Source organism: Taeniopygia guttata, chromosome 1 (genome assembly GCF_048771995.1).
Source record: "Taeniopygia guttata chromosome 1, bTaeGut7.mat, whole genome shotgun sequence".
Taxonomy (NCBI): domain Eukaryota; kingdom Metazoa; phylum Chordata; class Aves; order Passeriformes; family Estrildidae; genus Taeniopygia; species Taeniopygia guttata.
In genome coordinates this window covers 58,672,466-58,695,780 of record NC_133024.1, presented here as the reverse complement: position 1 = coordinate 58,695,780, position 23,315 = coordinate 58,672,466, and the positions used below count along the sequence as shown (strand labels likewise).

General features: G+C 39.9%; 1 protein-coding gene across 19 annotated transcripts in view; it reads left to right on the top strand.

The window, feature by feature from the left end:
* ENOX1 (ecto-NOX disulfide-thiol exchanger 1) overlaps positions 1-23,315 on the top strand; it is a 358,280-nt gene that overhangs the window by 325,522 nt on the left and 9,443 nt on the right. For 18 of the 19 annotated variants that reach the window (XM_072928853.1, XM_072928835.1, XM_072928826.1 and 15 more), the window contains 2 exons: positions 4,605-4,712; positions 9,285-9,341. In XM_072928853.1, the coding sequence (XP_072784954.1) occupies positions 4,605-4,712; positions 9,285-9,341 (165 nt within the window). The remainder of the gene's footprint in view (positions 1-4,604; positions 4,713-9,284; positions 9,342-23,315) is intronic. The other variant, XM_030272208.4, reaches the window with a different exon arrangement.

Sequence of the window (23,315 nt, the reverse complement as noted above, 5' to 3'; positions counted from 1 at the left end):
CTTTTGGGGAGCAATGAAGAACTGTGGGCAAGGAGGAGGAAAGGAAAGAGAAGGAGTATTTCATGGCTGCACAGTGCTACACAGCAGCAAGCTATTACTTTCCCTTTAGGACTTCTCATATATTCCGAGGCAGTGTGTGCTGCTCAGTTGTTAGCATTCTTGGCCACACTGGCACTGCATTGTACACAGCCTGAGTAATTCAGCTGGCTTCAATAATGCCATCTATATTTAATGTTTCAGAAGCTGTGAAGACTGGTTTAAGATGGTAATTTTCTGTCTGCACTTTTGAGATCTATGCAATATGGGTGGTACTGAAATGTCTCTAGCAGGGATTTAGCATTAGAGTGGGAATGTGGGGAAAAAAAATCAAAATAAAAAAATACACCCTCTTTTGCCCCACATAATGAAATTCGCAACCCGCTTATTATGTACAGGGAGGATTTGGTCCTCGTGAAAGAAGGAATAGTGATATCTACCATTTCTATGTAGACCAGTTCCAGAATTGCCACTGGAAGCAATGTCTCACATTTTTTGGGGAGGCCTAAAATGCATTGATTGATCTCTGGACAGGCAACCAGGAGGTTAATTCTTTCTGTCTTTCCCTCTCTAGCTCCTCTCTGGAAATACCAGTAAGAGGATATTAGTGATATCTGCCAGTCTGATCTGGTCCTAATACACAGCTCCATCTCCTAGGGTCAAGCTGGCAGCCGTGGAGACAAACGCTTTTGGTTGCATGTAGACCAGCTGAGCTTCCAGACTGCTGGAGCTCTGCAGGTGCCTCTCTTCAGGATCATCAGAGCTGTGATGAGCAATGTGATGTGCTTTTTCCACTTCCTGACACTTGCATTTTGGTTCAGGGAAAAGACACTTTCATAACATGCAGGGCACCCTCACAGACCCAAAGAATTGCACACTGGGGACATGGAATAAATTAGAAGTATGAGCCAGATATTTCCTGGCTGTATAGCCATGAAATCAGTTCTTTGCCTGATAAAACTGGGGAACTTCTGTCTGAATGCTGTGTCACAAATCTGGGAACATCAGGGCTTAAAGGGAATGGCCAGAGATGTGAGACAATATGGAAAGAACAGACACTTGTATAGCTGTGATGTCCATCAGAGTAGTAGGTCAATTTCCTACAAAGAGAAGCTCTGGCAGAAAGGCTGTGTGAGATGGCAAAGTACGTGGAACAGTATCAGACAGCATAACTATTGAAACCAAGGTTATTTTTTTATTTTGATTGATTATGGTATATAGTTGCAAGAAATTTGAAGGGCAAAAGAAATATCTATAGGATCAATTTTTAATAAGTAGATTTATGTATGAAAAACAAAGTCATTCTGAATAATTAATACCTGCATCTTGGCATCATTCATTATAATCTTTACAGAAAACCTGTCTGTTTATAAGCAGGTGTGACAGCAGTCCCTGTTATGAAACTTGTCTCATTTCTGCCAATGTAAGATCCTTTTCCCATTTGCTTCTAACTTTGCCAAACATCACATGTTTGTGCTGAAAATTTTCAGGCTGTTCATCTGTCTTAGGCTGATATTTTTTCAGTCACATATATTTCTTTATTTTCCAAAATAAGAGTAAAGGAGAAAAATATGCTGTTTGGCAGGTATATCTCCGTGTTGCAACTTCTTGGTTTCAGCATCAACTGCTCAGGAAAAAGAAATATGCAAACCTGACCCATGCAAAATTAGCAGGTTCTGCAGCTTTTAGAGATAAATATGAGGGAGAGAAAAAGAAAGTTTAACCCCCAAGGGATGACTCCAAATTTTAAATAATTTTGACATCTCTGGAGGTTGAATGGGAAGGTCCCAGTCCTGTGAATGAAAAGCCCTATGTATGACTGGGAATAGGATATCTTAGTTACAGTTACTCTGCTTTCCACCCCTGCAAAAATAGGACACATTTATTGTCTTTGGAGCCTATGCACACACAGTAAACCTTCAATAGTTGACAGTTAAATCACTAAGACTGCTAGAAGGTTTTATATCATATCTAGCATTTTGTAGCTCATACTCCAATAAGAATGCACACTCTATTACCCCAGGGGAACTGAGAATGTTGGATATTTTCCTGGGAATCCTGTTCCTCGCTGGTCCAGAGCCAAGTACAAAGATGCAGAGCATCACATCTCCCTCTCTCACATGCTCTCGGTGTCTTCCACACCAATTCCTCCCATACTCAGACAGTTTTGGAAAAATTGCCTTAAACACAAAACAAGAAAAGTCAGGGTCAAAAGAGATATATAATTAGACTAAATCACAGTGGGAGATCACAGCTGGAGATGTGAAAACAAAACAGTGGAAGTTTGTGAGCTGATCTGCAATAACTGAAATGTGGCCATGGAAGAGCCATGGGGAGGGGGTGGGTGTGATAGAGAAGGAGGTTTAAGTTCAATTGTGTAAACAAGTTCAACTCAAGAGTCAGTCTTGCTTTCCTCTTTGTAACAGTCATTCACTAATGAAAGATTATTCAGGGGCAAGATTAAATGAAAACTCACTTGGGATCTTCCAAATGTGATTTTATGTTGTTCAAAAGGACAGCCTGTAGGGTTTTTCCCAGAGCTGGAGTAAAATTCTCTCAACCAGGATGAAGGTGGAGTCTGGCCACACTGGTGAGACATAACTGCTCAGAGAAGACTCTGAAATGGGGGCAAAGACTCCTTTCTCATTATATGTTCAGGTGTGTGAGGTCAAACAGGTTGCAGCTGCAAAGGACAGGACATCTCACCAGCTGCTATTAGGTAGGTGACAGTCTGCTTAACACAACTCAGGTGCTTCAGCTAGTGACTATTGAGAGGGCTTATGGCATCTTTCTGGTGTCTTGTGTTCTCTGCTTCTCTTCTGAGGACTGGAGTCCATTCTCTCTAAATTGCAGGCATCAGCTAGACCTCTCCTAGGTGAACCTTAAAGGTATGTTATAGCATGAGTTTACATGGGGTGACTAGATGGACCCTTCTGCATGGGAACCTGCATAGGTATCAGTGTGTGACCTATGGCAATGTACACAAATCCAGCGTATCTTCTGAAAATGTGGGAAGTAGTATCCAACAGGCAAGGTGAACACATCCCTGTTTGAGAAATGCCAATGCAGAGTTCCCCACACAAAAGTTGGTTGGGTATGAGCCTCAGTGGAAGACACGTATTTATTTAATGGAAAAATCTAGACATTCAAAATGATCTTGTGCTGTGGTAGTGAAAACATACCAGAATGTCTCTTGAAGGCTCCCAGGGAACAGTCCAGGCGGCATGATCCGTCAAAAAGCTGACCAACTCCACTGGACTGTAGAGTGTGTAAGATATAATCAGACATATACCCATGTGTATTTTTACTTCAGTGGCTGAATTAATCCATCATACTGATGTTCACTTACGACAGAAACACACTACCAATAACTCCACCAGTCCCTGAAATGTCATCTGTTTCCAAGTCACTCTGAAAACAATGCTGACACCATGTCCTTTGATGTCTGGGACTTCCAAGGCAGTGGAACGAGGCCAAGACTTTTTCTAGGTTTGCTGTCTGTAACTTACCAAGAGGCTGAACACCTGCATCATCAGTTTGAGTCAGCCACCAGCCCTAAGCACAGCCATAAAGTAAGCTTTAGATGTAGGTACATGGTTAAATCAGTAACGCATGTTAGTAAAGCAATTAGTAGTTCAATTAGTCCTTTAAATGGAGTGTGCTAACAAGTAATATGTTGCCCCAGAAAATCATAGTTTGCTTTCTCATTCACTAAGAGAAAATGCAAGAACTCTTTTCTTGACCTGTTTGTTTGCTCTTGCTCTTCATCACTGTCTAACATTCTTCAAATCAATGCAAAAACATATAAGTATTTCAGAATTAATTAAATCTACTGACCTGCTCTTGACAGTCACAATAAATCTATGCAGAATCTAAAGCTAGCCAAGACCGGGGGACGTGGGCTTTCAAATATGCTCCTTCATCCCAGAATTCTCTTCATAAAAATAGATTTTGGTCATAGCTTTTTGTTTTGACAGTAGATCAGCAGTCTTCCTGGCTGATATATTGATTGTAGGGCATCAGTCTTGCTGATCTAATAAAATATCGCAGCACAAGACAAAAAAATATTTAAAAAAAGGGAAAGCTTTTGTCTTCTTGGCAAGTCAGTCTGAAAGCTTTCCAGAATATTGCTTTGCATAGAATGAAAATGGCTGTGGGCCAATGACTAATTATATTAAAGGGCTGTGCTTTTAAATTATTTATGTACCATAGTGTTTACCCCAGTCTTATTAAAACCACCACATATACTTCTACCAATAAGATTTTGGTTCAGACGAATGTGACAGTCACTCTGTGGGTGACATACTGTACCAGGAGTTTCTGCTTTAATGTAACAAATCGCTTAATGCACATTAACAGATGCATTACTTGTGGTGCACTGCCACAGAAGGAGATGCAGATGAAAATAATTTACCTCTGGTCCATTTAGACACAGCAGATTATGCAACAATAATAAGTGTAGAAGCAGACTGCAAAACATTGTTTGAAATGAGGATTTGTCAAACTGGGGATTTTAAACTGCTTTGGATCCAGATGAGGCTAACCAGAAACTTCTTTTGTTTGTGCAGCAATTGCTGAGCATACAGGAAGAATTAAATAACAAAAAATCTGAACTGGAGCAAGCAAAGGAAGAGCAAACTCATACACAAGCAATGCTTAAAGTCCTGCAGGAACAGGTGAGTGATTTTGGCAGGAGAAAAGTGCTGGCTTAGGCACACTAAGGGGAAGAAAGGTGAAACCATTAGCTCTGAAAGTCTCATGGCTTCATCTCCAAAATCTGTAGGAGTCTGACCACAGAATATGTTGTGGGCAAGACCTAACCTTATGTGTCCCATCTGTCTGCTCTGATTAGGCTAACAGAGTTTGAGAAAACAAAGTGAAAACTGACCTTTACTTTATACTATCCAATATTGGATTTTATGTTTTGAGCAGTATTTCCTCTTATGTATTCTACATAGATATCAGTGATAAGTGGTTTTGCTCTGAATTTAAAAAAATGTTGGGGAGATAAGTATAGCTGAGCCAAAACAGGTCTTTCTTTTAAGAATAATATTGAAAAAAAAAAATATATATTTCGGCATACTCCTTCACACAAGTATGAGTATATAAAAAACTTCCATAATGGCATTTAAAAAGTAGTTTTCAATGCACTCATTTAAGCAGTGAAAATCAAATCTATGTAAATCTGATTATCCTACCTTCATTGATACTAAGGTGTACTATGACAAAGAGAAGTATATTTGACAGTATTGTTTTTTAAGGATGTTAAGATGGATAGCTACACAGCAAAAAGCGAGTCTGGCCCTAAATCTGTGAATCTAGAGAAGAAACAGTGCATTGTGTGCAAGCATAGTGTGCACAAATATGTGTTTTCTGTATAGACCATGTGGCTTAGACACACTGAAATTGAAAATCCTCACCTGTGCTGCACAGGCACAGTCTCTGCTTTGAGACCTTATTTCAACCCTTTCTATATAAACTTTTAGCTAAAATAATTGATAGCTTGATTAAGTATTAGCAGTTTAAGGTCTGGGGGATCTGAATTGCTTAGGTGATGGATTCAAAATGATGATTCTAATGTTCAAGATTTTTCATCATGTATGTCTGAATATGTCTGCAGACAGATGTACACATTTCATGTACACATTAGGAAAAGTAAATTATGTTTATTTCTGGTTTCTTTTGTGTTCATTATGAAAGCTGGGACACTGTTGAACATTTAACATATATCTGACGACAAATACATTCCACAAACTAGTGATGTATATTCTCGAAGCTTTTATGCTCTGAGCACTTAGGGTCACAGAAATAACCTAAATGAAAGCTGAGGCAAGACTGTAATACAGAAAATGCCATGAGAAAGGATGGATTTGGTAATGACAGAATCTTTATAAACACAGATTCCATCAGGTCTCTTGAGTTAATTGCATCTCACTTCCATTTTATCATGACCTTTAAGGTATAGCATTATAAGGTGCTTTAAAAAAAAAAAAGAAGAAGAAAAGCAGAAATTGCACAAAGTTATTTTATATCTTTGTAGCAATTATATGCTGCAGAAGCATGTAGGAAGATCTTGCAATATGAGGCCCAGGAGGGACCACCAGGGCAGACTTCTGAATCTCTGCACACTGTTGCTAATTGTGAATCAAATGTGCACTCATGCTAGGCAGACAGGCAAAACAGTAGCTGGAAGAAAGGCAGGCTAGATCTGCATTTCTCTTGAGAATTAGCTCTGAAATGCGCCTGAGGCCAAGACTGTAAGTAGCCAGAATTCCTGAAGAGTGCTAGGCAGCCAGTGTGCTCCTCCAAGAACCCTGAATGAGTTCCAACAGTTTCCAGAAGAGCAGCAGTAATGACCCCCACTTGCCAAGACTCACAGCTTTCCTTTACAAGCACCAAGCTTATCTGTGTGTTTTATCCACAATGGGTATTGAAAATTATCCAGCCAAGCCAAGTAAATAGTGCATTTCTTTCAAAAATAAATAGCACAGGACTCCTGCCTTGACTTTATGGCTTGGTTTTGTGATAAGTTTGCTGAAAGCTGCCTTTTCAACCCAAGTTGGCACAGGGATCCTGCCCTGTCTCACTCAGGGCGTGTTTGCATGGGGACGTGCAGCTCCATCCGAGCATGGCTGCTCCATGCTCCCAGCCACATCCAGGCTGGGACGTCCTGCTGGGAGAAGTCCGGCTTGCTGATGCACCATATTGCATTGCTGTAGCCAAAATGCTTCTGAATCACATCTGGCACATGGCCATCAGCTCTGGTTGTCTGAGACATTCATGTCCGTTGGTTTGAATCAGCACAGCATTGGATTTATCAGATACTTCTGATTCCTCATCCCTTCTCCTTCCAGGCAGGCCCCTGGCTGTTGCTGGCACTAGCTGTGTGTGTTGCCTCAGCACGCTCTGCACTGCTAACATCACACTTGCCCCTGACTTACCCTGGAATCAGAGTAGGGGGCAAGGCAAGTCCTGTTTTTCCAATATGGTACATTTTTCTGAGCTTCCTACTCCAGCATTTCTCTATTTAACATGTGAGAGAAGAACATAATTTAAATAATAATTCAGAAAAAAAAGAATATTGTACAAAAAGGGACTTCACCCCTTCAACTTGTGGGAATGCAGCTGTACAGTTTCTACCCTTAAGTTTTCCACCATTATCTCCACTGCAGAGGTCCTAGTCTTGGCATGGATGTAAGCACCTTCTTGCCTAAACTCTGGCATGTTTTTCAGAGCAAGATGTGCAATAAAAGAGATGGAGAGGCTCAAGCATCCTCTCTGCATTATATAAACTGATGAAGTAAAGCCAGGGCAGGGTGAAAGCCTGCAAGACCAAAATGGGCAGTAGGCTGAGCCCAGTCTCCCATCAAACCCAGGTGTGGCTGATAGGGATGTGGCATGTCACGGAAGAGCCCTTTGCCGGTGAACCACAGTCACCTAGGGGTGAGAGCACTTTATCAACCTAGAAAAGGAAAGGCAAAGTGTAAGCACTGAACTGCATCATTTGAGCACTCAGGGCACTTGCATCAGCACACAGTTTTACAAAACTAAGCATGTTCTCCTTACCATTCGGATGAGTAACTCAGCTGAACCCAACAGGACTGCTCATGATGGGTGAATTTCTATAATGAAGAATTGGCAGAATCAGGAAGCAACTCTTCCGGTCACACTGCAATGCATAAATACTTAATTCTGGTGCTTGTCTGGCAGTGGCCATCTCAGCTCATTCCTCTCAGCTATCCTCACAGTGAAGTGTTTCACAGGCTGGTTATTTTTTCAGAGTAGGGAAAATATGTAGCATTCATTGAAAATGCACCACCCTGCTGTCAGTATAAATTGCAGACTTCTTGAGGCTTTTGAAAGATGAGCTTCAGTGAATTAAACCAGGAGACCTGATGATTTTGCTGTCCCCAGATATCCTTTGTACTACTTTATCAGGCCCTCTTCCCTCTCCATAAGACTGGTGTAGTGGCTTGAGCAGCAGTTCCTGAACCGGTGCCGTTCAGGCAGCCCTGCATAATAAGGTACAAACAGACCATAGCCTGCTTACCATGTCAGATTGGAAACTGAACAGCTGGGAGCTCAATCACACTCAGTTCAGCTGTTGTTGCCACATAGCAAAAATATGATGGAGGTAACCAAACCCCTAGAATTGTAGTCCACGCACACTTCTGAGTCAGACACTAATCAATACATATTAGTGTTCCATTTCATCAGGATTTTAGAACTGTTGCCAATCAGAGCCAGAGCTGTAGAATCAACAGTCACATCAAACCCAGTTTCTTTGGAAAAAAAGAAGGAATTCAGAGGAAAGTTGTGCTTATTGTTCCCCATCCCTCTCTCTCCCTCCATCCCCCTCCTCCACATGATATCTATTATGAATTAAATTACAATAAAAGCATGTCTTTTCAGAACTTAACATAAAGAGCAAATGATTCTATGAGTTTCGTTTAAATGTACAAACCTCCCGGCTTATAGGCTCAGGAGAGCTGTGGTGTCTCCTCTTTGCTCTGTTTGCTCGATCACAGGCTGAGTGACAGCATATTTCACTGTGGCTCAAGATGTGAGCTAGGACTTTCCTTAAATCTCCTGAGAGTGATCTTTACAATTCCCAATGTAATCCTGAATTTTACCCTAAAAGCTAATTCAGGAGGGAGAAAAAAGTTTTTGTTCAGGTCATATATTTGCAGTGTCCCCTCAGTTCTTCCTGACACTGGTTAAATAGAAGAGCTGTTCTTCACTTCCCCTCCTTTTCCATCATACCCAGGAGCCATGTCAGTTATTTAGGTATGTTGTCAGGAAGACAATGTATAGCAGAACTTCTGCATCTTACCTCAAAATATATCATTCAAAAGTAATCACTGGCAAAACACTATTTAGCTAGAGGCAACTTGCAAATATTGTAAAGTTTAAATTAATAGCAACGACAATGGGAAATTAAATTGTTTATTATTCTTGAGAGAGAAATCTGTGTACCTTTTATGCCTTGAAACTACTTTCTAATCTTATTATTTAAAAAATAATGACCCAGTCCTATTATTTTTCTTTTTTTGCCAACCTATCAAGCCTTAAGTATGTTAGTTTCAAAATGGTTTGAGCAAAAACTCATTAGAATTATATGCTCCATCTGTTTTTTCTCATTGGAAGCTTTATAAAACACTCCTTCAAATAAATCAAAGATAACTGTGTGAAATACTGAAGTAATGTGCTTGTTTTGTTCTGTTTTGGTTTTTTTTCACTCTTTGCAGTTAAAAAGCGCCAAGGAATTAGCAGAAATCAATGGGCATGATGAATCTCAAGCAAATGTAGGTACATCTGTCTATGTGTAGATTTAGAACACGTGTGTGTATGGTCTCAGATTTACTGTGTATGTCTTAAGGCTGATAGAATGGCTGAATGATTTGCACATAAGGTTTGAAGTGACTGAGTTTTTCTCGAAGCCACAGGTTCAAATCCCAGCAAACTTCATTCAAGGTAGATAAATTGGGTTCCATGCAATTTACTTTGTAGGATTTATTTGGATGAGACTTTAACAACCAGTGTCCTACTTGCTCTATGTGGGTGTTAAAGATACCATGGAAACAACTGCAAAAGAAATGCTTTTCTTTAGTGTCCTGTCCGGGATTAGTCAAGCTACAAAGTTACACAATTTGTCACTGTGGCTGCCACCTTGCAGCCTGGCCGTATTTCAGTTCTGAGTGAAGTGGTTTGTATATGTGTATAATTTTGAAACAGAGGAATAAATTAATCCATTGAATCATTATTGTTTCCAAAACATTAAAGGACTCTTAAGATTGTGTTTTTTAAAACCTGCTGCCAAAAAAAAAAAAAAAAAAAGAAAATTGCTTTTATTATTTCCTTAATGATTGCCATCAAAACAACAATTTCCATAAGGGGGAAAGAAAAAAAAAAAGGAAAGTTTCATGCTATATTTGTCTTCCAAACTGTGAAATCTGAAGTCTTTGTCATAAACATATGAATATTAAAACCAGTTATATACTCTATCTTCCTCCTGGCCAAGTGAACTAGCAACAGTTTAAACACTAATATATTTTAACATCTGTTTTAGTCCATGTGTTGTCTAATGGCTCAGTCAGGAAAACAGGCTTATTTTAAACCTGAATGGAAGGCTCAAGTTTTGTAAACTGCTTTTTTGATAAGGAAATGTTGTCCTCGTTTCTTTAATCCTTTCCTAAATCTTATTCATTGTGATCTGTTTCCGCAGTGAAGTCAATAGAGCCTCGTAGCTCTCAGCATTTGGACAGGAGACATTCAATATTGTCTGATAGCTCCAACAAATCTGCAGCTTCAGTCTGTCTGCACAGCATCCCATTGCCTCTTTGAAAAATTATGTTTGCAAACCAAAAATACATTAATCCAATTATGATCTTGAAATACTCACATACGCTAGGTAAAAAATGGTCATTGTACAATAGCTGATTGCAGGTTTCCCAAAGGAAATCCTAAAGGAATATCTACATGTAATTCTTAAAAACTCTCTAAAAGAACTTGCTTCCTCATCAAAAATGTGGATGAAACAATGTTTTGCAGTATTGAAACGTTTTAAAGAGAAATGACCTGAAAGCTTCAAGCTGTACCATTTCGGCTCATATGTAACTTGCGCTTGAGAGTTTTATAATTATATAATATAGAGGTTGAAATAGCATTAAAAGGAAACATTTCAGTTGTGTAAAGAGAGTGTTTTGGTGCACCATTCCCAGATATCTAAAACAAAATATTTTAGAATTTTTAGTTAATAATACATTTTTCAAAATGTAATATTTTGATCCATTTTGTAATTGTTCAAGTTCTCAGATGCTTGAATTTTCCATAGGATAGAAACTGTATTTTCTGCCCCTTTTCCATGAGCTTTTCCCCTGCTGATCTCATAACAATATATGACTCTTAAGAAAAGAAGTCAATACCTAGATTAATAGCAAAGAGGAAAACCAGATAGTTACAATTATTGAGTCACAGTCGCAGCCATGTATTCAACAATAATACCACCGTGAAATCAGAAAAAGCACAGCAGTACAAATGGAAATAGAGAAATCGAGGGAAAGAACTGATGTTAAAACATTTTCTACAATAATGAACTTTGTAAAATGGAAGCTGAAGTGCCTTTTAAACAATTGTCATTTATATAAAATATGTAGCACTCAGGTGTTGTGCCCTGCAGGTTGTCTCCACATATATTCTCAGCAGACTCCGTGTGTTTTGCCCCTGGCCACTGTGCAAATCAGGGATGATCAAAGAGAAGAAGGCTTGGTGGCTCCTACGTGGTTCTTAGTGAACTCTGATGCATGTAATTGGATTAGGACATATTTGTTACAGATGACAAGTTGAATTCAGCAAATTAGATACCTCTACATGCCAAGCAATAGTGGCAGGTATTGGTAAGGAAAAATGGCAACATATGCCTGTACACTGAACACACAATCTTTTCTTCACACTGTGGCATATTTAGATTACTTACTCTGCAGAAAATCAGGCTCCGAGAAAGGACAGAAGAAACTTTAGGCACAGTGCATACACATCAAGAAAGCCCATACTGTAACCTTAAAGATTACTTTCTTCACTCAGGATTTCTCCTGATTGCACTAGTCTGCATCGTCTTTTACATTAGAGAATGATGTTATTTAAAATAAAACATGGCAAAAGCAGATACAGATGAAAATGTATATACTTAGACCTGTCCTGGTCTTTTACATACTTATTATGTGAGACCATCCCTTTCAGGAGATAAGGATCTGGACACCTTTGAAAAAAGAAAAACTTCCCTACTGAAGTAATTTATAGGTGCCCAACCTACAAATTGACCTTCATTTTTTTTTCTCTTGTTTTTACAGGAAAATTAACTAAGTTGACTAAGAGGCTAGAGCAATTGCAATGTCACATTCCCTGCTTGTCCATTCACGCACAAATCTGCAGGGGGTGGGGTAGACCAAAATTTTAGTGTATTGCCAGTACATCTGTTATTTCCACAAAGCAAAACCATCTTACAAGGTTCTGTACAGAGTCATAAGGGTGTTTCGTGAGTGATTTGCCAGGTACATGCAGTAATATTTGTTATGGCTGTTGACATTTCCCAGCTATGCTCTGTGTCAGGAAAGGCCAAATGTCAGGCTTAGGCAGTACACAAAACCCGAGATTCTGGCCTGGTGTTAACAGAGACTTCAACAGCCAGCCCTGCTAGAGGTGGTGTCACTGAGTGCTCACTTCCATCAGTCCTGTGCTTTGGAAGAGATCAATCCTTGCCTCTACTCTGACCCTTTTCATTTCCTTTTCATTGCTGCATATAATGGTATTTCATTCACATCTCTGTCTTAACTGAAGTGAAAATAATGACCAATGGACAATCATAATTTCAGATATAATCCTCTTCAAGGATGTTCCCAGACTCTTGGGACCTGAGTACTCCCAGCATGAAAAAATAATCTTGCTTGGGAGCTGTGCTCAAGTAGAGACCATTTTGCAAACTGAAAATGCTAGTCATATGTTTTATGCCTAACTCTACAAAGACAATTTATTCTTCTACTCTTCCTTTAAGTTCAGTGGCTTTCTGTGAAGACTCTAGAACATAAATTAATTTGTGTTTTGATCAAAGATCCTCTTTTGCTCACTGCTGAATTCAATAAATATATGGCACTGCATGCAAATACAGTGAATACATCCTTGGTTTGGGGGTCAGAAGGTTAATTTCCATTATACTTCTATTATTTATAATATATATATATATATATTATATATATATATATATTATATCTATTATATATTTCTACTGTAAAAGGAGAAAAGAAGATTTTTTTTTTTTATATACAAGTCACATTTTAGAATTACTTGGTGATTATCCAGGAGTTTGTTGATCTCCCTTGTCAGCTATCTGCCTTCCTTAGATGGCTGTTGTGAATAACTCTACCCTTTGTAAAAGTGCTGTAAAATTGTAATCAAGAGTATCAGTTTGCCACATTCATACCAAAGCAAGACATGGTTAATGGTCACAGAAACATTTTGAATGCCGATTGCAGTTTCATGGCAAAGTCCTGACATTGTTGAAGTCACTAAAGAATTTCCCATCAGGTTAAAAAGTCAGAATTTTGCTAAAGACTTTAAAGGTTACCTGATTATCACAAAGATGTAATAAAATTAATATATTTCAGAGAGTGAAACTGATTTCAACCCAAGGGTTTTTTTTGACCAGCTTTTTGATCTGTTTGAGCTTTGTTGTTTGAACAAAGTACTGTCTTTGACCACATTCACCTGTCTGCCTTCAGCTAGTGTCTCCCACAACCTGGACACAATGTTCTGTGGGTTTTTCTCCAGACACAAAATCAATAATATTAAGTAGGGATGCATTTTTCCATTTGAATGCTTGAAGCTGTTGTCAGAGCATTTCTTGAGTTGAACCAAGTGTCTTGCATTTAATGTTGATTCTTCCTTTAATTTTGTCTTTTGTATTTGCTTTTGAAGCAGTTTCCAGATGATCCCTGACTCTGAGGAGGGGGCATATATCGCTGCATTGCTTGCTTTATACTACACTGACAATGATCACATTCGTAACTACACCTTAGATTTCTCTTTTAATAGAGTAGGTTAATCACTGATGATCTTCATCAAAGAAAAGATGGTTTTTAAGTGAGGCTTACTTTTGCCACAAGTCAGGCAAAGGTTTAAAAAGCTAACCCTATTCAACTTTTGGAAAAGTCTGCAATTCCATCAAACTCATCGGTATTCACTTCTTGTACTTCCCTATGCAAAGCTTTAATTTAGGTATCCAAATGTGCCTGCTTTCACTAATATAAGACACTCATATGTCTTATATTAGTCCCACATGCCATTTGATGTGGCAGCTTCACTTAGAGTGGCAGCATCACATTGAGCCAGGTGAGATAGAAAAGGCCCTGAACACAGGGAGAGGAGTAGGAGCTAGAAGAGTGCAAAATCATCGCAGTTGTTCGGGAGTGTGGGATAGGAGTTGGTCATCTTTAGTGATGAAGATCCCAAGTGATTGCTGATTCTTCTGCTTCACTTCCTTGTGCGTGCAACAGTCATTTCCTGGTTATCCCACTCTTCAAAAGGCTTGCTCTTCCCAGAACAGCAAAGGCTTGCAATAAAAAATGTACTCAATATGGCTTATATAAGAGCAATTTGAGTCTAAAATTACAGGCCAGAAAACCCCAGTGCAGGCCTTGCATATGTCAGGAATTGTTTCTCTCCTGTCTGAGCTTCCCAGGTTTGTAAGCTGTGAACCTTTGCCTCAGCAAACTGATGTGAGTCACTGAGGGCCCTCTCAAAGAGGCCCTCTGACCTTGCAGCAGGCATTTCTGGAGCACATGGGTGTGACTGGGCACTGCAGAAACTGAAGTGATGACACCTGGGTGCTTCAGAGGATAAGGAAAGGGTCCTGGTGGCCTCCCATACCCATGAGCTCAAGGCTGACATTCCCTGCAGAGGATGCCAGAAGTTGGGGTTTGTCTCTCTGCCACACCTGAGAAGAAACGAGCACAAACTGTGGACACCCTCCAGCCCCTTTGGTTGTAACTTCTCCCTTCTGCAAGTGTAGAAAGAGAGCAGGCAGGAATAATGGAGAGTGCAGGGATGAGGACAGCTCCTTGAGAAGAGAGGAGTGGGGTTTGGTTTCTCGTCATGGGTGTGTTGTATCATTAGGAGAAGGTGCAAGGACTCTTACCCTGATTGGATTGGAGCGATCAGGGGGGCTTTAGAGAGACACATTTACTGTCTGTATTCAGGTTCTTCTGTCCTAGCAGGGCCAGTACCAGGGGGTGAGGAGTAGCCGTGCCTATTTCTACTCCCCACCTTTTCCATTCTAGACATTTATTTGTAGCCCTTCCATCACTCATTTCTTTTCATTTCCTTCAATTTAAGGCACATGGAGCATGATAAATTCAAGCAGCTCTGACTGTTGGAGCTGTCAGAGGAGAGCCATGAGGATGATAAAGGGGCTGGAGCAACTCTCCTGTGACAACAGGGCAGTTGGGGTTGTTTAGCCTGGAGAAAAAAAATGGTTCTAAGGAGAGAACTTTGAGTATATTCAACATACCTAAAGGGGGCTACAAGAGAGCTGGAGAGGGACTTTTTACAAGGCCATGTTGGAACACGATGAGTAGAAAATGTTTTACACTGACAGGGCAGGTTTAGATCAGATTCAAGGTAGAAATTCTTTACTGTGAGGGTGGTGAGACATTGGCACAGGTTGCCCAGACAAGTTGTAGTTGCCCCATTTCTGGAAGTGTTCCAGGCCACATTGGATAGGGCTTTGAGCAATATAGTCTAGTGAAAGCTGTCTCTGCCCATGGTAGGGGATTGGAACTAGATGATCCTTAAAGCCCTTTCAAATGAAAGCCATTCAATGAAGAGTGTCTCTTGGGGATGTTGAAGTTCCTTTCTCACTTCTGTCACTTTTTTCCCATCTATTCCTTGAAAGCTGGTTGGAAGGCATATGAGTGTGGTGTACAACCCCCAGGACTGCAGTAGCAGGTTTGTGGATGAAGCAGAGGTGGCCCATCATCCTTCAGGTGGTTGCGGGGGAGCCTGAGTGCTCTGACAAGCCAATCTGCCTTGCACATTGTGTGGGTTAAGCCCACAGCTGCATATGTATAAGGCTGAATGTTATTCCTCACTAGAAATGACAGGATGACTCCTGTATACGTGTGCAGTATAAATACTTGGGGAAAATGCTTGGGGATGAAAGGCTCCACATAATGATCAGATATTATTAAAATGTCAGGTAGCTCTGGGCACTGAAGATCTGTCTCCCTGTGGAGCTCATATGAAATTTAAAGTAAAAAAAAAAACTTTTTGATTTGCTGAGTGGGTGGCTGAATGGGTTTTATCATTGTGTCTCAGAGTTCTCTTTCTCCTCCCTCAGATGATCAGAATTCATTGCAATCAAAAGCCAAGTCACTCTGACACTCTTAATTAGGGACAAGAGAAGTGGTGTCATTTCTTGCTGCACATTTACAAAGGGGTTATTGCTACAGCCCAGATCCACTTCAGGCAGCACATTCTGTGTCAGAATATACCTTGGTCTGCTCCCTGTTTGCTCTCTGTAGGGTTTAATCATGGCTGGAATCTCAGAGACTCTGATTTAGCCAGCAGAGACATCTGTACCATGCTAATGAAGCTCTCGCTGACTTCTGAAATGGCAAACCAGGGCTGGGGTGGCAAAGGGAGGAACTCAGGGAGATTTGATCTACCAGTGTAAAAGAACTTCTGAAGGATGAGTGGGCTCTTTGATAACATCCTAAACAGCCTGTTAAACTCCTGCTACTTTTCAGGCCTCGTGCTATTGAATTCAGGAGGTGGTCATTCCTCATGCCTGTCGCAGTAAGTAGGAAAGCTGCTGAGCTGTGAACGGTCAGAGCTGCTTGAATCTATCATGCTCCATGTGCCTTAAATTGAAGGAAATGAGAAGAAATGAGTGATGGAAGGGCTACAAATAAATGTCTGGAATGGAAAATGTGGGGAGTAGAAAGAGGCACAGCCACTCCTCACCCCCTGGTACTGGCCCTACCAGGTCTGTATCCTTCCTATGTTAGGAGACCCAGAGCTGGATGCAGCAGTGTGGGTGGAGTGTCACCAGAGCAGAGCCGAGGGGCAGAATCCCCTCCCTCACCCTGCTGGACACTCTTCTTTTGATGCAATGCAGGATACAATTGGTTTTCTGGCCTGCAAGCTCCCATTGCTGGGTCATGTTGAGCTTCTCATCAAACAATATTCTCAAGTCATTCTAAGGAACTTCAGAAAGAGTTTGTCATCCTGATCGAGATCCACTCCAAAGGAATAAGAACTCCAAAGTCTTTAAGTACTTTTTTGCATATTCAGATGTGGAGATTCCTAAAGTTAATATCTTTCAAGCATAAAACCATGAAGAAAACCAGTCACTCTCATAAAACATTTAAGGTTGGTTTTCTCTGCCTATTACTTGTTTTTATTTCAACAAAGTCAGTTTCAAAACTTCTACAAGTCTCAGAAGGGAAATAAACTGCCATTTTTTTCTTTCTCTCCTTTTAAATTTTCCTTTGAAATGGCATCATTCTAGAGGAGATTGCAGGAGCAATATTTGTGCTAAAGACCATTTCAAAGGGTTTTCACAAATCCTCAATCTCAAGTAAACCTGAAGTACCGCCTCCTCATTGATTTCAGCAGAGCTGGTGAGCAAATGATGCTTTCATTCAGCCAGCCATTGGTTTGCTGCAATTCCCTAAAACAAAGTGTGCAAAATGACAATTACCTTTTTTCTTGCAAAGCAACCACCTTCACATCACATAAAACATCTGTGTTAAGTCATTAGGAACCTACACATAAATCCAGCTTTAGAAAATGAAGCAACCTGATCATACTTTTGAAAATGAGCATGAAGTAACTTTCCTATTAGTCATCCATATTTTGCATATGTACATTCCCATAAAATAAATGTGCTAAAATACAATGAAAAAAATATAAAGAGATAATTTCAATGAGAAAAGCATTTTCAGATTATTGCTAGTTGTCTAAAACTCAGCAGGTGAAAGTTACGATAGTAAAAGCTTTATAATGAAAAAGTTGAAAGCATCTCTCTGGCAAATGGATCAGAAAAATAGGATGTCAAAAGCACCATAATACAATTAATCTTCACTCCTGAAAATGCTTCTATTATGTAGGATAAATCTGATAAACAAACCTTAGATCCATCCATTTGAAATTTTTCATTTACCAGGTCTTAAATTCACAGCTCTAATTTGTCTACATTGCTGTTCATATAATTTTAATGTCAGATAATTTTTCACGTTTTCAACCGTTTGTTAATACACTCTTAAATTTATAATAATGGTAAATAATACTGTATTAGTATATTTGAAAAGTAAATTTCTATATGAGTGTCCTTTAAAAGTAATTGCAATGTGATATTTCTGACAAAATCAACACTGGCTTCTTGCATAGAACAAAATAAGTTACCAAGTTTATGAAAAGATGAAATCTGGTGTCTATAATTTCTAATGATAGACCAGTCATATTCACCAGCAGTGCAGCATATGGCAAATATGCCCTTCTGCACCACTAGGTAGGTAGTAGAAGGAGAAGGATCTTGTAAGACCCTGGGAAAAAACGCTGAAAAAGGCTTTTCTTAATGAACTTTTGATCTCGTGCTAACTCTGACAGTGGCACTACATACTTGTGAGAGCTCTGGTTTTGGGCAGATGGTTGAGTGCCTCATTCCTTGTCTTATTCTTTTCATATGTGAGGCACCACAGCAAATTTTTACTGTAAACTGAATTATTCCAGTACAAATAGAAAAGAACAAGAAACCTCTCTGCGTATAGACAGGGTGTCACAACACCATTTAACTTATGGCTAGCCACTTTTCTAAAATCAATTCTTAGGCTGTGAGGAGCCAGGAACATGTAAAATATGAGCTTTCTAGGAAGTAGTTAATTCACCAGCACAAGATAACTCATTTGAAGCAACAAAATAATTATATTAATCAAAATTATGAGCCATTTTCTATTCAGAGTATTTTTAGAAGAGTAGTCAGCAGAGAGTCAGAAACAGTCACTGAAGAGGACAGACTGAGAGAAGAGCTATGTAACACGTGATATTTATTTATGTTAGGACAGTTTTGAGTTACGTTCAGAGTTCAGACACTCAACCAAATTTTCACATTTTACATCACAGTGAGTAGCTGATGAAGGGGAACAAGTTCCATTAAAGAAAGAATTAAAGTCATTTGGCTCAAACCAAGTATTACTGGTTTTGGGAGATGCTGAATCCTGGCAGCCTGACAGAGGCAAGGTGGTCATAGCTCCATGAAATGAATCTGCAGCTATGCTGAGCACATACTCATCACAGGTGTGTGTAAGAACACACATCTACAACATATGCATCTCATGGGTCCATCTATATACACATGGCCAGCCATACAGATCAGCACAAACTCTACATTCATAAACACAAACAGCACTGAGGTACACAAACAGGTAAAGGTCGATTAGTGGGAAATACATCTGCAGACTTAGACATACACACAATGTGAATCCCTCCAGAAACTGGACTTTGACTCTTAGGCTGTCCCATAACTGGCTCCTCACACACACACACACACACACACACACACACAGACACACACACAAAGTAGTCATTTAGCCATGCCTCCACGGTGTCCCCAGTTGGTGACTTGGACCACCAGGTCTCTCTAACTGCAGCACTCCAGGCTGCAGTGGCTCTCACTGATGCCGCACCAGCTACTGTGCTTAGATGCCCTCACAGGCCCCCATGCACAAATAATAGAGTCCCCTCACCTGGAAATAGAGAAATTAGTTTAGTGGATGTTATACAGTAATCAGGGCCTGGCATGGCCAGATAAGTGCACTGATGAGCAACCTGGTTACATGCAACCACTCCCTTTTATCCCCTCCCATGATCCCTTTTTTTCCTGCTACTTCTTCCCCTGCTGAGGAACTCAGATGGGTTTTGTACAACCCCATGATGCTCTGCTCTGCTCCTACATCCCATAACAAGTCCTGTATTCCTACAGGCAATGCTCCCTCAGTCTGTAGGATGCTTCAGAGAGGTGGACTGATGTCATGCTCATCTCCTGGGGCTGGTACTTTCCTGTGACTGCCCTGGGAGGATCTGGGTCAGGGGATTCTGCTTTCTCTGATTAGGTTGTCACATTTTCCCCATCTGTAATGGTGCCTCTATACTCCTTTGTGCTTGTGGAAATAAGACTTGAATCACGAGTATCACAAGGATGGAGCAAGTGATGGTGGTTGGAAAATCCATTCTGCAGGGGACAGAAGTACCCCCTTTTAATAAGGGTGAAGGACTGAGATGTTGCAGAGAAACTGCTGAGCCATTGGATTGTTACCTTTCTGTTGCACATCCACATGCCTTGCCACTGCAGCTGATCCTGCTCTGAGCAGAACGTTGGACTAGAGATCTCCCAAGGTCATCTGCCTGATTTTGTGATGCTGTGATCATCTGAGTCACAATCACTGCCTGTGAGTGTACTCATACATTGCCACATTTGCAAGGAAATTTGATTTAAGTTAAATTTAAATAAGCTCTTTCACTGTAGCTTAGTTCAACTTGGATTGAATAATTTTGAATTCACCGTGGATAAGAGCATAGACAAGAACAGTAGTCCATTTTCAACTGACAACCATGCTAAGCTGTCAGAAGTTGTCCTGTACCTCAACCTTGCATGTCCCCATAAATTTAAGATGCCTGACTTGATGTGCATTGAAAGTATTGCAAGACTTCCATTCACTTGATTGGTTATTGAATTATGCTCCACTCAGGTTAAAACTGCAAGATTAAATTTTCAGATGTAGTTCTGAAGTAGATTTAAAGAAAGACTTGCAAAGTAAACTCATCTATACCAGACTATAGGAGGTTCACAGATAAATGCAAATAAATTAAATACATACAGCTCCTCATGCTGCAGACCAGTTTCTACCCAAGTATGCAGTCAAACCTGCCTGGTCCTCAATAAGCAGTTTGGGGAAACTCACCTGAAGTCCAAGCCCAGTTCTGTGTGCTCAAAGCAGGTACACATATGCCTTTCAATATCCTATAGACTGTGGATTTGTTATCATGTATGTGTGGCTCTTTCTTCTATCAGAATTTTAAAATTACCTTTTATTTCCAAGCTTACAGCATGTCTCTGGCCTGCTGTTAATAGCCTGCAAGAGTTTTGCTTATGTTTCAGATATATAATTTTGTTCCCCTCCTACTCATTTTCTTTCATAAATCCCCTGGCTGATGGGAAAGTGTTGTGTATCCCTTACATCTAACAACATTCAGCAGTTGCTCTGTTTTGCCTGCTGTGACAAACATCAAGTCTTCCCTTTTTCTGCCACTGTTCTAATGCTTTAGACAATTGGCTTTATACATATAATAAAAATGCAAACTTTTCCAGAGGCTGGTAGGTTTATGGGACTTTTACTGGGCCTTTAAGAAGACACAATATTATTTTTACCCCCTCACCACACATTTCTTCAGAATTCCATAAACTACAACAAAGAAAATGAGGTCTTTGGAGGGAGTATGCAAGCAGTCATGCATGCAATCATTCCCCCTAGATCCAAAGATAATTATCTAATACTTGGATTACCCAGAGAGTGGAGGGAGTATTTCATCTCTCTGAATGTCATTGCATCCTGAGCACATGTGAGTTATCTTCAGTGTCACGTTCATGAAATCCTATATTCTGCCTTTCAAAGCAGAGCCCTGAATAACAGATGGTATAGAACTGCACTCTGGCCAGAGGGGTTTCCAGATAGGGTAGCTATTGTGCAAGCCCTATTTGACTCTTGCTCAGTGTTTATGGAGAATATCAAGTCCTCAGTCCCCCCATTTTTAGGGATGCTGGCTAACATATATTTTCAGGCAAGAGCAAATATTTTATATTGTCTGCCTTTTTTGCACTAGTTTAAGACTCACCTGAAGAGGGTTAATGCTATCTAGATTGAGAACTTTTTATTTGATATCTTATTTTTCCATAGGGGAAAAAAGGAAACCAATAAAGGAGAGAAAGACCCAAGGCATCCAGCCTAAATATCTGGATTTTTCTGATCTGCTAGAGCCCTGGAGTGCAGAGCTAACCTTTTTTTCTTATAGGATCTGTGACTATCTTCTGTAGAATATCACCACATCTCGTCTACTCTTGAGGAGTTTTGTGTCTTTCTCTGGCAAGTGATTTCTCTCAAGAGTCACTCTCTCATGTGCTGTGTGTCGTGTTAGACACAGCTGCTTTCAGGACAGTGAGACCAGGCAACTTTTGGAACAATATATTTGCCCATTCCTCTTCCAAAATAAGCCAAGGTACTTGAGTGAATAATGAAAACCAAACTTCTCTCCCACCTTACAGACAGGCTTTATACATCCATGTGCAAAACTGTATGACTCTCCACAGCTATCAGCTCTGTGTCAATGGTGGTATCAGAGATCTGCTGGTGGAAATTAATAGTCCATGGGATAAAATTGTTATTTGCTGTCCTCTGTTTCATCCAGCAAGATCTTCTGAAAGTTTTCCAGAAAGACTGTCTGTCCCTCCCTGGGAGCCCTGAATGAAAATGCTGGTCCCAGAGAATATTCTGCAGAACCATAGAGATTTCAATCCCATGAGGCAAATTCATGTATTTTCATCATCTGCTGATGGATTAAAGTGTCATTTGCAAGAAAAAGCTCTAAGCTGGCATTGGTGAGAGATCACACAGAATGGTTTCATTCATACTGAGCAGCTCTGGATCTGTTATCATCAAATTGGTCCTCCTCATTTTCCAATACCTGAAATTATTCTTGAATAATAAATAGGACCAGGTCCCTAATGATCTCCAGGTGTGATTTAACCTGGATTAAGCCGTTCACACACTATTTTTATTTCTTGCAAGGTCATTTCATTTCCAATAAGTACCAGTTTGCACATGCTCTGCTGTGTTCTTGTCCTTTAATGCAGTAACTGACAGATGGTAGCAAAATATTCCTTTATAATGAAACATGCTGAAGGAGACTGCTTGGGGCCTCAGAAAACATAATTTGCCAAATAGAATGGTCTCCAAGAAAGAAAGGAAATACTGTAATGCAGTATATATTAAAAATTTTTCCTCAGGCATCTGGTGATCAGTAGCTTTTTCTCACGTCAGAGAGGTGACCTGTTTTTTTTCTAATTATTTATTGCCTTGTTCACCTTTGTACTCTTAAAAGTCTTGTTTCTGTGGGTTGACATAAGTAGTGCCTCTAAAAAAGTGTAAATTAACTGCATGAGGATTTGCTGTAAAGGTTTCATAGGTACCAGATTTGTATCTGCAGTATGCTGTCAGATTCTTAAGGTTTTCACTTACGCTATAATTAGCCAAGTTTCTGGGTAAATTTCACACCCATTTTTTAAACCAAATTATGCCATTTCTCTTAAACCACTATTAATTCCTAGCAGCATTGCTACTGAATTCTGATCTACTTTATATGACTATGCACACCCTGTATTTCTCATGGCCTGTGCAAACTTCTTTTGGCAGCTGAATACATCAGAGTGATCTAATTTATTATCTTCTGTGAGGCAGGTAGCATTGGACCTCTCCTTTTAAAGCCTCCAAGAACCTGCAACTTTCTTCTAAAGCCAGTGGTTTGCTGAGTATCTATCTTTGCCACTCATTTCCTCAGGCTTTCCCATAAAAAATTTCTACTCTTTTATCCTCTGTTCCAACATACAGCTAAAGAAAACTTGATGTGGCCTTTAGCATCCATTTACACTGCCCTATAAATCATACAAAACGTTC